Source organism: Cornus florida, unplaced genomic scaffold (assembly GCF_030987335.1).
Source record: "Cornus florida cultivar Cherokee Brave unplaced genomic scaffold, ASM3098733v1 CherokeeBrave_3.0.0_Hap2_Chr11, whole genome shotgun sequence".
Lineage (NCBI taxonomy): Eukaryota > Viridiplantae > Streptophyta > Magnoliopsida > Cornales > Cornaceae > Cornus > Cornus florida.
In genome coordinates this window covers 136,849,282-136,865,775 of record NW_026775581.1, presented here as the reverse complement: position 1 = coordinate 136,865,775, position 16,494 = coordinate 136,849,282, and the positions used below count along the sequence as shown (strand labels likewise).

The window sequence follows — 16,494 nt, the reverse complement described above, 5'->3', positions numbered from 1 at the left end:
TCATGAAGACATGTGGGTTTGAGTACCAACAAAATAAAAAAAATTAACAAAAAAAATTAATATAGAAAAAGAGAAAATCCTAATATAACTTAATCATTTGAACCGTGGAGACTCTTTATATTAAATCTTCAAATAATTTGAAATAAAATCTGAAATTTTATCATAAATGATTGATCTCTTTTTTGTGAATAAGACCATAATTTACTTAAAGCTTTTTATAATTATATTTTAATTAATTTTTTTTTTATTATTTTAAATTTTAATGATATACTCAACAAAGATATAGAATAGTTGAAGAGTATAGAGAGTGCATAAAATAATATATATATATATATATATATATATATATATATATATATATATATATATATACACACTTGTATACATAATGAAAAATATTAGCAGAAAAAAACAAATTAAAGATAGAGAGAGAAATATAGTGTAATTGTTATAGTATAATTGTTGTTATTTTATTTTTCTAAAATTTTAATTCAAAATGTGTAACACGACTCAACTAAAAATTAACTACTCGGTGCTTAAAAATATTAAAAGGTATATTTTAAGTGCTGAAGTTTAACTGTGAACGTCTTCACAGGCTAAAGAGTTTTTTTTTTTTTTTTAGTTTTTTTTCAGAGCTTTATTTATTTTATTTTTTTAAGTTAAAGCAAAGCTTATGGAATACAGACTCTCGTAGCAATTCAACAACCCCTCCAACACCTGCTATTTAATTATGAATTCAGTTTATTTAATTACATCAATTTGGACATGATTGACCCATTTAACCGACACACGCGCCCCCAAATCGTGAACCATGTACAAGAGACAAATGTACTTCATACATTTCTATCAACGAAGGTAGTTTAGCAGTCAATTAGCTGTGATGTGGACCCCTTTTAAACTGCTATCGTATGTGGCCCATTGTAATCACATGTGCTGCAAGACTTACATATATATATATATACATTCTCCTTAATTAGTATCCAAGACATTTTCTCATTTTCTTATTTTTATAATGCGATCAGATCTTATCATTTCTCATGGTGTTCCTTGTTAGATCTTTCATTGATAGGATTTCTTATTCCAAAGACAACCCATTACCCTATATTTGTCGGTGCCTTTATAGTCAAAACAATTTCTCATATTACAAATACTAATCAATGCTATTTCGACCAAAAAAAAAAAAAAAAAATTTTCTTTTCAAAGTTTGAGCAAATATTGCACATAAAAGAGAGAGCTGGAACTCTCAAACTCATATTTGTTGGTAAAAACCATTGAAAAAGAAGAAACTGCTACCAAAAGGGCCTTTGGCCTAATGATATAACCTCTCCATCTTCAAAGAAGAGGGGGAGGGATTCGAGCCTCGACGTGGGCAATAAAAGTGTGTGTATGTGTTTGCTTTATCTTTCAAAAAAAAGAAGAAACTGCTACATTTACTTGCAACAGCCTCTACAAAAAAGTTTAAAATCATTTCGGTACCTACTCAATCAGAACTTGGCAATGTCCTTTATGAAACAGAGACAGCAAAATTAAGTTGAAATTAGAGGTAAAGCCAAATACTTAAGAAAAAGCTCTCATAAAAGAAAAGGAGAAAAAAGGGGTAACACTAGAAACAGCTTATTAGCTGTTGATGAAATCTAAACGAAACTATCTTGGCATGCGCAACTCCAGAAAGGAAGATTTTACGGCTTTGGTAACTCATCAATTGTGCTAACAATGTCGAGAATTTTCAAAATTTCAGTTACAAACTTATCCCCTAATCAACATTGCATGGACAAACAGAGGATGCATTTAGGCATTCAATGTATCCTTTAGAATACATAGGCCTAATCAACATTGCATGGACAAACAGAGGATGCATTTAGGCATTCAATGTATCCTTTAGAATACATAGGGAGAGAATGACCGCACAGAGGATGCATTAAGGCATTCAATGTATCCTTTAGAATACATAGGGAGAGAATGACTGCGTTCGAACGAGCTCAAGTTCATGGAAATCGGAAAACCCTTTTATGTTATCTGGCTTTTCCAAAGCCATACCAACTCAATTGAAACTTGGCTTAATTCAAACATGATACTGATCTTGCACAACTAGTGGCCATAAGTTCATCGCTATTTATTAATTTTTTTAAAAAGAAATAATGATAATAGCTTAATAGGTGTTGATTTTGAATTTTCGACAAAATCACATGAAAAGGACAAACCATGACCCACACCAGCACCATTAGGGCCAAGTTTTGAATCAAAGAACTCTCATTATAAGAAAGAAAAGTTCATCACACTACTTTCATGGATCCCATCACCACACTGTCCCAACCCAAAATATTATTCTCACACTACCCCAAAAAGATTAAACAAAAGGTTTACAAAAAAGTACAAAAATAAAAGCAAAAGAAGTTGGGCTTCGACTGTAAACATGTTATATGCATATATACACAAACACAAACAAATCCCAAGAATATAAATGGAAACAAATTGCACAATATATTCAAATATTTGGACCCCAGAACTCTTTCAGAGAAAAAGGAGATGTGACATAATCAATAAGGAACAGGGTTCTCACAAGTATGTTGACATTATTGCTTCAAATCAGTAGGGAAGTTTGTTTGTCTATGCTAACACATTCAGTGTAGATGAAATTGCAGGGATTTATATATACTAATATTTTGTGTTTGAAGAAAACATGTCCAAGACACTTGCTAGGGCTTTAGACACTACTTTTCAACCCATTTTGTGTTTCATGAAATACAAGCCTGGCACCTCTAATTCGGCCCCCTTGTTTTGCTTAGTGCGACCCCTAAAACAAACAAGTCTTCAAATTTATCCCTAATACATATTTTGAGTAATCTGGTGGCCGCGAGTGATAGGATGCGCCAGAGTAGCCAATATAATATAGAAGTTTGTCCCTGGATCAAGAAAATGCTTATGAACAAAAAGAGGAAAGAATTTAAGGAAAAGACTGAGAATGAAAGTTTGAATAGGAATATAAAGTACACATCTAATATGGCAGAAAATATCATCACAATTCCTGAATCAGCATCCCAAAAATTGAAAGAAAAGAAGAAGAAGAAGTGATTTCGAATACTAACAAGATTTGTTAATTGATTAATAATCATTTAAGAAAACAAAAACAAAATACCTCTAGACACCTTGTGTTTTTGCCATCCATGGCAGGTCCGCATCAAGAGAAAGATTATTCATTTGGTTGTTTGAAGAACTAGCAAATTTTCCCTTCTTAGACCAGAGCCATATCTTGGAAACAGAATAGCTATCAGTTTTTGATCCGATATTAATCTTCTTCCCCTCCGCGTCTCCATCAACTAAAGGATTTTCATTGTGTCCAGCCCCTTTCACAAGATTTACATCACCAATATTCAAGGCCACCCTGAGGTTTGTACCACCAACAACATACTGATATGAACCCATTGAGTAACACCTTCTTGCATCTAAATTACTGCTACTGGTCTCTTCTCCTCCTGTCTCCCCTGCCCCATTATTCAATTTCCTGAACTTACCAAGCCTCACAGGGAAAACCCCCTTGTCCACAACAGTTTCCTCAATCTCTACCGTCTTCTGACTCGCGATGAACCCATTTTCTCTACTACCATGAAAACCGTCGTCTTCTCTTGGATCATCAAAATCAAAAATTGGATTTTCAACAGAATACCCAGGAGTGAAGAGGGTCCCTCTACAAAGAGGACATGTTGAGTTTGATAGTAGCCAAGTATCTATACAATTGATATGAAAGGCATGACTACACATTGGAAGCAATCTCAGCTTGTCTGACTCGGAAAATTCACACAGACAAACAGCACATTCGAACGGATCTTTACGACCCACAATCTCTTTGTACATAAAAACAGGTAAAGCATCTATAAAAGCTTGATCCAGACCAGAGTCATGAAGATGGAATAGTTGTTGTAGTTGTCTCTGAAGAGCCTCTGAGCTAGAGACATCAGGGTATCTATTAGATTGGGAGGATGGTGAAGAAGATGGGTGTTTGATGAGAAATCTAACAAGAAGGTGGAGAAGGCCAGCTATGAAAAATAGAACAGCTAAAATCACTATAATAAAAAGAACAGCAGGACTAATTCTAGTGCCAGATGATGATGAAGGGGTTGATTCTTTATGAAAAGTAGGACCATATGGAGATGAGAAGGAAGGAGAAATAGGAGGTGGGTATGTCAAAACACCATCTCTCTCCCTGATTTGATGTTGAATCCAAGACATTTTCAAGTGGGTGTGCTCAGAAAACCATCGTTTCTCTCTGACTTCTGACAAAGAACAGATCATTTGTATACACTCAAAAACCATGCCCTTCTTGCTCGTAGATTAGACCCAACTCATTTTTATGACGAACAAACCAAACGCAAACACTTTTTAGTCTCTCATTGATACAAAACCGTAAAAGCATCTAGGGTATGGATGAAATCCTCACAACTTTCAGATTTTGATAAACAATACTATTATATATTGCTTTTAGATGAAAACCCAAATCACTGATTGAGCAATAATAACACAAGATGAGTCAGATGGCTTAGGAAAGTTAAGGTTTAGGGTTTACCTACCTTTGATACTGAAGAATCCACCATCAATGTTTTTAATAAAAGCTCCTGATTTGGACCCTCTTCTTGCAGCACCAAAACCCTAATAATATAAGAGAAAAGAGGAAAGTAAAATGGGGATCTCTCTATATATGTTACTTATGCCTAATTGTAGTATGTATGTATGTATACTGTATGTGTGTGTACGAGAGAGGGGGGAAGTGAAAATGTTGAAAGAGATTCTCTCCTCTCTGTTTTCTCTCTCTCTAGACTGGTAGAACTGTAGAAGCCAAAGAGTGGGGCCTGACACCGGTCAGGAGGAGTTCCCAAAGTGCAAGGTAAAGGATGCCAAAAAGAAACAACTCGGAATTAGTCACGCGCCCAAGAGAAGCGCGTGGAAATCATGGTCAACCATTAGGGACAAAATGCCTTATCCCATAGATTGCCCAGAAAGTCTAAGGGACTCCATGTGAGACCAAAGCCTTTCACACAACCAATCTTTAAGACCAAACAAAAAGGAAAATATGATAAAACAAAAATGTCAATATCTCTCATTTATATTTTGAATATTTCCTACTACTGTATATTTCTATATTATATATGAAAGAGTGACATGTCTTGAATTTGTCTTAGATATTTTCATATTCACTATTTTATTTTATTTTATTTCATTTGATCGTGGTGAGGTTAGAAGAACTTATGGGTGACAAATTTTGATAAGACTTGTCAATACGACTCGAACATAATACGAATTAAAACGAGTTTAGATTGACCTTAAACAGGTTCAGGTCGTAAACAGATTGACACGATTAACCCATTTAGTTAATCGTGTCGTGTTTGGGTTGAGGGTTCAACTTATGTAACCCATTTAACTATACGTGTCATAAACAAATTTATATTTAAGTTCAAAAATAACTATCTAGACTTGCATCTTATAAGTTATTTTTTGTAGATTAGAGATTATTTAATAATTTGATTGGATTGAAACTTATATTTTTCTAGTATTTAATGTTTGATCGAATATTATTAATAATTTAAATAATAAAATATTTGATTTTATTAAACAGGTCATTAAACGGGTTACACGTGTAACCCGTTTACTAAACAGGTCGAGTTAGTGTTAAAAGTTACTAATGCGATTATTAAACGGGTCGTATTCGGGTTTAGCTATTTAGTAAAATACTCTTATATCGACATGACATGATTACGACCCCGCGAACACAAATTGTTACCCCTAGAGAAACCTCGAAGAGATTCGAACTCTCCACTTTCACAATTTGAGATGAAAGTCTTTGTCGTTATTATTTTAAAATTTCATATTAATGATTGTTTTTTATTTTTATTTTTGAAGTACAAAAATTTTATTTGTTTGACAATTTTTCAAATCTTATTTTCCTAAAATAAGAGGATTTGTTTTCTAGAGAATAATCATTTATAGTAACTTTAAGTACAAATTTTGTTTTCAAGTTTCTTGAGAATTTAAATAAATTAAACCTAACAGGCCCTTCTTTTTTTTTCTTTTTCTTTTTCTTTTTCTTTCTAGTGTTATCTCATCCTTCTTTACAAAAGTCCTCCTAATGTTTTGGCGATAACATGGTGATTGAATGTGCCACTTTGGTGGCTCTCCAAACTGTAGCAACCAATTTAGCCATGTCCAAAGTCGTATTATTTTGTCTTTCAAGTTCAAGTTCTCATGGACAAGGCGGCCCAATCTAATTTGAAATTTTAGGCAAAAAATAAAAAGTGACATTTTTAATCATATAAATAAAATTAATCACAACTCAAAAATAAAATATACAAACTATGCACACAAATTTATAATAACAAAAGTTAATAAAATTAAAAAATAATTTAAGAAAAATAATCATTGAACCTAATTTTATAAAAATAAAATTAAAAATAATTAAAGAAAAAGAACCTTTAAACCTGATTTAGAAAACAAATACGTTCATAACAATTATAAACTTGTAATTGTTGAAAAGAAGAAGATAATAAATATATATATATATATATGGAAAGTTTTCGCCATTTTTCCAAACAACGTATATTTAATATTTTATTATTGGTTTAACTTACCCAAAAATATTTTTAGTGCTAGTATAAAAAACGTGAATGAGAGAGAAAGAAAGAGGGAAACAAAATATTTATGATACAAAATTTTGGGCCTAATATTAAATTTCTATATTGGTTAGGATTTATTGTAAAACATGAATAGAAATAGAAAAAGGGAAGGAAAAAAAGCCATATAATGATGTAAATCTTTGGAGGAGGGAGGAGGGAGAAAAGAAAAATAAAGTAAAAGAAAAGGAGTTATTTTAGGATATAAATATTTGAGGCCTAATATAAAATTGGAATGAATGAAGAGGGTAGCCTAAGGCTCGAGCCGGTCCTACTCATAGGGACACGAGCGTGTAAGAGATTTTTGCCGGGGCAAAAGAAGAAAAAAAAAAAAAAAAGAAGTTATTTTATATTTATTTGCTAAACTTGTATCCTCAATCCAGTTTGAATTGCATTATTTTAGTTTAACGTCACATGTCTTTAGTGGTTATTAGAAGGTGCCTTTGAAGGATTAAAAACATGTATTCTGTTTGAGGCTAAAGGCAAATTAGGTGAGGACTTTGGGTGACAATAACATATTAATTGTATATAAGAAAAGTAATGACATGTCATTAGGTATTTGAAAATTGGATCTACATTCCAACCACCACAACTACTGCTAGTGTGTCTCTTCTTTCTTTAATTATTTAAGCTTAAAAGCATAGCTGTGAACAGAGAGAATCATTCCCCATTAAGATGAGTGTTTTTTACCAGAGGTCATTATTAGGGTTAGTTGAGATGATAACTCAAAGAAGAAAAAAGACGATACACAAGAGTCAAATTTCTCGATTTCACTTGATTAAAATTTAGATGGTTAGTGCAACTTAAAAGGCACCAAACGTGACCTCTCAAGGTGATAAAAGGGGTTGAGTGGAAGGTGGTAAAGATGTTAGTAGGTTTGGATCGTCCAACAAATAATACAATAAAGCGAGCTAAGTGTCATGTCATCAATTTGAATTTGTAATGTGAAATCATTTCATTTCATTTGTTAGATACATTTCAGAATTAGCACTGGGTTCGGAAGAGTATCGCTAATAAAATAGAACCAAGAAATCAGTAACTTATTTTTCATGAGGTGTGATTCTTATTTATTCTTTTTATTATTTCGAATTCAGGTCCTTGTAGCATAAATCAAATCTCAACAGTAGTTGAATTTATTTATTATTAGCAGTTCCATTTTGCGGAAGACTTGATACACAAGTCCCTAACATTCGCATATTGGAGTTTTTTATGACTAAGATTAAAAGTGACAGCAAAAAGCAAGAATGAAAAACAACCTACTAGGTCTAGAGTTTCATAATTTTTTTCTTTGACTATTAATATGGCCTCTTGTTGCAATGGGGGTCTACATACCACCAAATGTGCGTATTCATGAGTTAGTGCATGACGACTTCTTATTTCTTCCTCACTATTGGTGGATTGATTATTTGGTGCACGACTTTAGTGCACTCTTTTTATATCCACATCTCATCTCCTCGTGCCATCATGGGCCTCTCCCTCTTGATAAGACCAACAAAATTCAACGGGTCCATTCTGTATTGTTCCGGATTTGAGATCATGATTAGACCAAGCCTGTGAAGGTCATGTATGGTAAGAGCTAGGCTTGATAGTTTACATTTCTCAATAGGAGAGCATGAAAGATGGATAATATCTACACAAGATGGCGGGTCGTGACAGTCAAAAATGAAAAAACGTACATTAGCTCACGAGGGCCAGGCCAAGGATGACGGTTAGTCCTAAGAGGGGGTGATTGTGACATTTCACATTGACTAGGGAGGAGAAGTTAGATTTGACTCCTTCACCTTGCATTAAGCACTTGTGAGTCAACATCATTAAGCAAAATGCATGAAGAATACCTTAATCACTGCATTGCATAAACCTGCATATAGTCCCTAACATCATTTCTATTCATTTAATTCAATGTGCAACATAAACTATAGACTCAGTACATATAAATTTATCATGTATCCAGTATGTAGATACCCCTTCCATAATTGTACAAGTAATGAAGCACATGAATGAAAATATTAATATGATCATGTTTAAGCCCCAATTTCATTGGTTTCCTTACGCGTCTGCATGTCCAGCAACATCATCATCACTTGACACACTTCCATTACTAATGCCATCATCACTGATCTCCTCCTCGCTATCTTCTGTCAGCGCACCGGTAATATTCTCCTTCTTCGCGTATTGCTCACAGTACTCTGTCATCATGTGTGGGGGATTCAGAAATGCATTTGTCACTATTAAAAGCTTACTGCTTCTACTTCAGGCTAGAAGCCTAACAGGAATCCATTCTCTAAAGGCTCCATATAAAAAGAAAAAAGAATCAAATCAAAGCACCACAAAGGGAAAAAAAGATATTATGAAGATGTTGACAAACACCAAATTGGTTATGTGTGGCTCTTTTCCAATGTACGTTTCAATTACATAGCAATATCATAAGATAAGGCCACAAAATATAAGCTGCAGAAGATTTGCCAAAAAATATAATATGAGCTGCAAAATGCTGAATTCAAGGCCGTAAATTAGGGGAGAAAAGAAATGACCCGCTCGCTCCTTAAATGATACTACACGAAGAGTCTTAAAACAAAAATTAGGAACTAAAATTTTAGTGTTGAATTAGTGGTACAGAAAATTTTAAGCAACTGAAGTTTTAAAACTAAAAAAAGTAAATTTAAATATTAGATTAAAGTTTGAATTTGCATTCGCATTTCACTCACTGCACAGTATTAGTTAAAAGCATGTCTCTTTAATTTTAAAGAAAGATTTACCTCTCACTTTCTGTTCATATTGCTTCTGATCCTTCAGCATCAGTGATGCCGCTTCACTATTTAATGGGTCTGAAGGATTTGGGTAAAGCAAAAGCTGTGGAAGAAAAACCTCAAACACATTGAGAAGATCTGCAACTCAGAATAGCCATGGTAAGAAATTCATCCACCCTAGTGAAGACCAAGTATACGAAAAACAGACACATACACTTTAAACTAGTCAATATTTCTTGTAGGCATTGTTTGTAAGAGACAAGGACGCAACAATATTTGGGTCCAATACAACGTAATGTCATAATCTGTTGAGGAACAGTTTGATCATTTTACTCATCTAATATTATCCTTGTTTCCCTCTTCTTTAAAGAAGAGCTGGTCTATGATTTGAAACCCTTGAATCTCCTAATGTTGGACCCTATTATGATGAGTTTTATGCTACAGAAACTGTGGTGTAATTGTTCCCATTGATGACACTTGAAAACCTATTCCTTGGGTGTGAAGACCCGATGCAAGTTGGTCCATACAACTGTAAGAATATCATGCATAAGCATGTTTATCTGTAACCCCCAGACCGTTTTTCCCTCCTAATAGACTAGAGTCAAGTTGCCAACTGGTGAAGAGCTCTTGGAAAATTTTCTTGCACAAATCACTTTGTGTTTTCTTTTTGGACGGGTGAGGAGGGGGAGTGGGAAGTTTCTGCTTGCACACATAAAAATATATTACAAGAACTTGGCATATGGTCTTTAAAAAAGTTTACCAAACATTGGAGTCCATGATTGATTAATAACATCCAAGCATACAGAACCAGACCTGCGGTGGACCAAGAAATATCAAGTGAGCATATAGCAACTTTATTAACAATAATACTTCAGCAGACTCTAGATACGTGCTCAGCTCTCCAATTTTAAAGATACATCAGCAAAGCAATATAACAAAATGAAAGAAAAAGGCATCTACACTTCTTTGTTACCCTAACTTGGGCACTTGTATCAGGTTTGGTGCTTGTCTAGGAACCTGATCTCCCTACAACCCAAATTCCAGAATACGATAACTTAAGAGGCTAGGAATATGCCCAATAATTGGGTACAAGTACGTAGATACATCCTTATATTTTAATAACATTATGTGGTAAACAATATTATGATGTATTTGACTATTTGTTACTTAAGGATTTACTTGATACATTTAAATTTAACAGCATGTTATGGAGAAAAAGGTCCTCTTATCCTTCTCTCTAAATTAAGGTATGAAGGTTTCTCCACTATCAAATTTAAGGTTTTCCTTCATCCTCTTCCATCATCACACTAAGGGCATCGGTACTTGATTTGGGTATGTGTGTCAAACGCATTTCACATATGCGTATTCATGCATTGTCGGGTTGACAAGGGTACCTTGGTGTAAACAGAAGAATCCATGTAAAACAGCCACATATTCTTTTCTTCTCATGAAAGAACACTTAAAAGGTTTGTCACCACAACTTAATTTTCTAATAACAAGAAACATAATGTTTTATTATCAATTGTTTCACATTTCATTAATCAACATTACACGAGCAATAATTTCTGGTGTAATGCACCAGCCGAAATGAACATCTATATGAATGTGCAAGTAGGCTCACAGTTCATCGACATTTGGGTGGAATATTTTATTCAGAAATCCAATGGATGGAGACTTGTAAGGGTAAGCGTCAGGCAGCTCCACACGGATTTTCCAGACACCACCTTCATACAGGCCTGCAACAGCAAAATGCATCAATAAGACATAACAAGAGATAAAAGCCACAAATGTAAGTACCTTCACAACATAAAAAGGTTAAAACATAAGACATTAGGCAGACACATCTTAGGTGCAAAAGGGAAATTTAGAAAAGGAAATTGACTACATTATCGTGACAAGACAAATTGCTGACTAACGTGAGTGTATTAACCCTAGACAAAAACTCAACACAAACCTCCAACTGAAAAAGAGGAGAGGCAAAGGGTAACCAGATCTCTCCAGAAGCTTGAGCAAAAAATAATTTCCCTCATGTAGAAAAATAATATTTCATGAAGTAATGGCCACTGACACCAGTCATCTGGTCGTGTAATAAATTTAAAAAGAATATAGGTATCAATAAGTAGAAAATTAAGAATGGAATGCCCAAACATGACTCGTTAAATATCGTTTCAGTTGTTATGTTAATCAGGTTATGATTCTACAAATAAGTTTCTATGTGAAGGGATGGACCTATAGTGTAGTCAGCTGAATTTTTATCTTAATTTTTTTTATAGTATTAATAGTAGTAAATTTCCTTATTTTGAGTTACATACCTATTAAATTTTCATATTGCCCCCCCTGAAATTACAAAAAAAAAACTACAAAAAAAATCCTACCATTGATAGAGGAATCCCTTGAGTTGGGAAAACAGGGATTATTTCACTACCCAGAAATCAGTGTTAGTTTAAGCTGTCTTATATTCTTGCAAAACGTATATAGTAGAGAGAACTCTTTTCATCTCTAGGCATGCGCAAACTTTTGCAAAATATCAAGTCCTTGTGTGTATGTCGTAGTCTGTGTTAATTAATTATATTATTAGATCTCATGGTGGGTGCAATTCTAGCAGGCACAACATGTGGAATCAGAACTAGGTACATCCAACGATGATCAATAAACCCAGATTTCTCAAAAAGCCTATTAGGGTCTACAAAGTGATCTTAGACAAACTTAATATTGAAAATTAAAAAATAAACAAAAAAGGAACAAAATAAAGCAAGGAAAATTAGAACCAGAAAACAAGAAGAAAATCATTCCAAGATGATTTGCACCGAATAAAGTATCCAACAGACATCCAATGAATTTTACACCTATATTGTGGAAGAGAATAGCAGCATTGGGAAAGCAAAAGACAGACTGTTTCTACATAAGCTCGTCCAGAGTTTTTCTCTATACATTCCATCCACAAGATTTAAAAATCAGATAAAAATATTAACTAATTAATTACAGAATGGCAATGGTAGATTTTGTTTGACAATTAATTTCATTTTCACAGCCAAAAATTGTATTCAGCAATCAAATACCAGTTTTATGCCCTTGCAGGTTATTGTGGAACACGGATGAACAGATTATTCATCCATCCCTTTTATGAAATAAAAGTGGTAGCAATTGAAAATTTATGTTATACACAAAAAGAGGACCTGATGTCTAGAATCAACCAGGAAACAGGGATCTTGTGGTTAGCTTTAACAAGATAAAGGAGAAAAATGGGGCCCTTAAAGTGTCTTCAAAAGCTACGAAACATACCTTAAAATGTAAATCTGAAATCGTTGAAAGCCAACAGTCTATAGTCCTAGCCACAAACACCCAAAGCTATGATTTCGCTTGTATCATGCTGAGGATGTACATAAATTCGCTCCAGTGGCAATGGACAAAGTTAACAATCAGCAAAGAACATATTTTAAGTTGAATGAATAGCTTGAATCAGACAGCATAAACTTTGCACTAAAAGAATAACAACCACACTCTTCAACAGAATGCATCACTGTTCAAGTTTCAGATAAAAAAAGGAAAAAGGAAAAACAACGAGATAGATAGAGAGAGAAGCATCCATTGTAATAATCGCCAACGTACTATTTTCAATGGTAGTAGCATGCATAGGGCAGAAATATTACTTTCTTTTGGACCATGGAATTCCACATTAAATTCACTAATTCCATCATTTATTGGCTCCACAATGTAGTCACTCATCATCCTACAATGAGAAGACAATAGGTAAATAATAATATTAAGAAGATCCCTGACTACAAAATGTAATTCCAATATGAGAAATTGCACAATAAAAATTCATTAAGAAGATCCCTGACTACAAAATGTAATGCGAACTGAAAAACCAAAGAGTTTGACAACCCAAAATATTTTATGGTAGCAATAACTGCAGAATTTTAGACAAATGAAACAGAAAGAGACAGCATAGAAGCTCATGTCAGTAAAATATAATCAGAACGCAATAAGTAAAAAAATAATAATTAAGAATCGCTTTAAAAATCCTTACAATTTCATGACGTCTATATCTCTCCTCTTGCTTGGAAAAGACATTTTCTAATTTGTAAAGATTACCTAGTCACCAACCTGCCAAATAACAAAAGAGGAGATGCCAACCACTTTAAGTGCTGCATTTTCTTAAATTCATAAAAAGTTCATATCAAACATGAGAGCAAAAATTAAAGCATGTCAACAAAAAGTATAGAAGGTGTCGTGCAATAACTTGACAGAGAAAAAAACATTATAAGTATCTCAAATCCGAAATTTTCAACTCCAACAGACTAAGGGAATGTGCGTGCATATCTGGAAAGCGTCAGGCCAAGATTAATGGTCCGTTACAAGAAAGTCAATTCCTTAGAGCTTATTAATATGATGTTCACCTAAAATCTTGATTCATAATAATCCATCACCAACACCATCTTTTTGTAAAATTAACCGACTGAAATATCCTAGATAGCTTCTCAATTCAACTCAATAAATTCTTCTCCCAACTGAGAGCAGTTATCATGTATTTACATTCCCAGCAATTGACATGTTGTGATATCTTTCTTTACTTTCTCAAAAAAAAAAAAAAAAAAAATTAAAAATTAGTAATAATTTTGGTCATCCCCTTCCCTAACATTATCCTCTCAAGTTACAAACCATGTCACTCTTCCTCACTAGTGCAATTATTGATATTTGCTGCGCATAACCAAACCATTTTAATTAATCAATTTCATCTCATTTTATTTCCAATTGGTACTTCAACCATTTGTTCATCCCAATTTTATCCTTTTTAACATAAAATCTTTGACAAAATTTAATAACTAAAATGAGAGAGAGAGAGAGAGCACCAGCAAATATTATCTTGCAAGTTGCAACAATACCAGCAATGGAAACATAGGATTCATGTAGCCGACCCCAAGAAGATGGAAAAAACACTTGATTGTTGTTGTTGTCAGGTTGCAACAATACCAGGGGCGTTCGATTCAGGACTGGGAGATTGAGGAGGCAATTCGTTTCTTGGAGTTGTTGTATCGCCAGAGGATTGTGGTTGGGGATTCTGATAATTGGACTTAGGTTGCCAACTCTCAGGGGCGTTTCGAGGTTAGGTCCTTTTTCAGGTGTCTCTCGGATGAACCTAGAGTTCGCTTTCCTTAGAAGTCTGTTTGGCACTCAAAGGCTCCTCTTAAGGTGGCCTTCTTTGCGTGGACCTCTGTTTTAGGAAAGATCTTAACCCAGGATAACTTAAGAAGGAGAAATCAGGTGGTGGTCAATCGTTGCTATATGTGTCTTCGTGACGAGAAAACAGTGGATCACCTTCTCCTTCAGTGCACCATGGCTAGAGAATGCTGGGATTTGATGATGGGCTTGTTTGAGTTTCTCTGGGTTATGCCTAGATCCGTTAGAGGGTTGATTAAGGCTTGGAGAGGTTGCTTTGTGGGGGCTCACATTTAGGATGTTTGGAGGGCTACGCCTCTTTGTGTGTGGTGGTGTAATTGGCTTGAGAAGGGTAGAAGATATTTTGATGGGAGGAGATGTCGATCTTCATTCTTAAATTCTCTATTCTTTCCACTATTTTTTGTTGGATTTCAAGGAGAGATTATAGATCTTTAGAGGAGATTGTCGATTTTTTGGCCTCTCTGAAGGCTTAGAAGTCCTTTGTGGCCTTGTGTATTTCTCTTGAGATCCACTCCCCTTTGGAGTGCTTTTATACAATTTTCCTTATAAAAAAAAAAAAAAAAAACAATACCAAAGTTAAGTTTCCAAACCGATTTAGGAGTTCAAAATGGCATGGGAAAAACTGATTGAAAAATGACTTGTAGCAACCTGGTGAGGTTGCAATGGATGGAAAAGACATGTTCCAGAAACAGTGGGAATTTTTTTCCTTCTGTGGGGATAAAAGCACAATACCAAAATGGTTATATTTAATAGACATGTTGTGGGAAAACTTTTCCTTCTGTGGGGATAGATAAAATCCCAAATCCCACTATCTTGGGTCATTTTGACAAGGTGGAAAATCATCATAATGAAATCCAGGAATTTGCGTATCTAAAAGGACAATTCAAGATTGTAACTAAAGCATTACTTCTTATTAAATTTTTATATTTTTTTTGAACCTATTGGATTGTCGACATCCATAGACGCTCTGATTTTAACTAATCTCCAAAATTTTGCACTGTATTATTTCCTCTTTCCCTATCAAATGACTTTGTGTGTCATTGGTCTTTGCAATAAATTTATGTTCAATTCATTAACCTTTCTACATATCATTCATCAAAAGAATGAACACAATGTTAGAAGAATCAGGCACTTGGAAGATCACCAAATTAATTAGAAAGAGAAAGTGAAAGCATTCAAAATATCAAACAACCAAACCAGTATGTGAAGCAGAAATTAAAAAAGGAACTGCACTGAGAACAGTAACCAAAGACATATGAGAAACTTGAAATAAGGAAATCATTAATAATATTAAAATAAATGCAAACAAACACCAAATAAACTAGCAACATATGTGGATAATCATATGCTTTGCTGGAAAATCAAAATGGAAAACTTTTGGGAAATGCTAACATATGGCTTCACAAAGGACTGACAACTGAAAACCCACCAAACAAAAATAATCGTACTAGATCATATTTACTTTCACAAATTCTGTTGCAAACTAGGTATATTCTCGATTCAAAAGCAAGAAAATAAAAATATCATCCAACATAAAACAATCATCGAGAAACATAAGATTACATTTGTCGCAATCCTCGTTACAGTAACATCAATGTCATCAAATATTTCAGATATGATTTAATCTCAAACTATATGTAGTAACAGTCTTTCCAATTCAAAAGAAAAATAGAAAACAAATCTGCTTAAGACAAATGAACTAACCCGAGATGTTCAAAAACCCCCATCGAAAGCATTATAAATTAAAGATTTAATTAAATAATTAAATAAATAAAAGAACTAACCCAAGATCCGTTGGATGATCGGTGAAGAATAAATACAGTTTCTTTTGTATGATGTGGATCCAAAGAAGTGATCGGAGAATAAAGAAGAAGATTGAAACAGAAGGTGGGCAGAGACGCTGGCGA

General features: G+C 34.0%; 2 protein-coding genes across 2 annotated transcripts; both read right to left on the bottom strand.

Moving 5' to 3' along the window:
* Window positions 1–2,458: 2,458 nt before the first annotated feature.
* On the bottom strand, window positions 2,459–4,883 carry LOC132286618 (RING-H2 finger protein ATL46-like). The gene is made up of 2 exons (XM_059788981.1): window positions 3,137–4,883; window positions 2,459–2,903 (listed from the first exon to the last, which is right to left on the bottom strand). The coding sequence occupies exon 1, from the start codon at window positions 4,309–4,311 to the stop codon at window positions 3,139–3,141; it is 1,173 nt and encodes a 390-aa protein (XP_059644964.1). The 5' UTR covers window positions 4,312–4,883; the 3' UTR covers window positions 2,459–2,903; window positions 3,137–3,138.
* A 3,597-nt stretch (window positions 4,884–8,480) lies between these two features.
* Window positions 8,481–16,479, bottom strand: LOC132286619 (ubiquitin-conjugating enzyme E2-23 kDa-like). Its single transcript, XM_059788983.1, has 7 exons — window positions 16,372–16,479; window positions 13,437–13,513; window positions 13,057–13,136; window positions 11,028–11,142; window positions 10,167–10,219; window positions 9,416–9,544; window positions 8,481–8,845 (listed from the first exon to the last, which is right to left on the bottom strand). Exons 2-7 carry the CDS (start codon window positions 13,478–13,480, stop codon window positions 8,706–8,708), a joined length of 561 nt encoding a protein of 186 aa, XP_059644966.1. The 5' UTR covers window positions 13,481–13,513; window positions 16,372–16,479; the 3' UTR covers window positions 8,481–8,705.
* Between the last annotated feature and the right edge of the window lie 15 nt (window positions 16,480–16,494).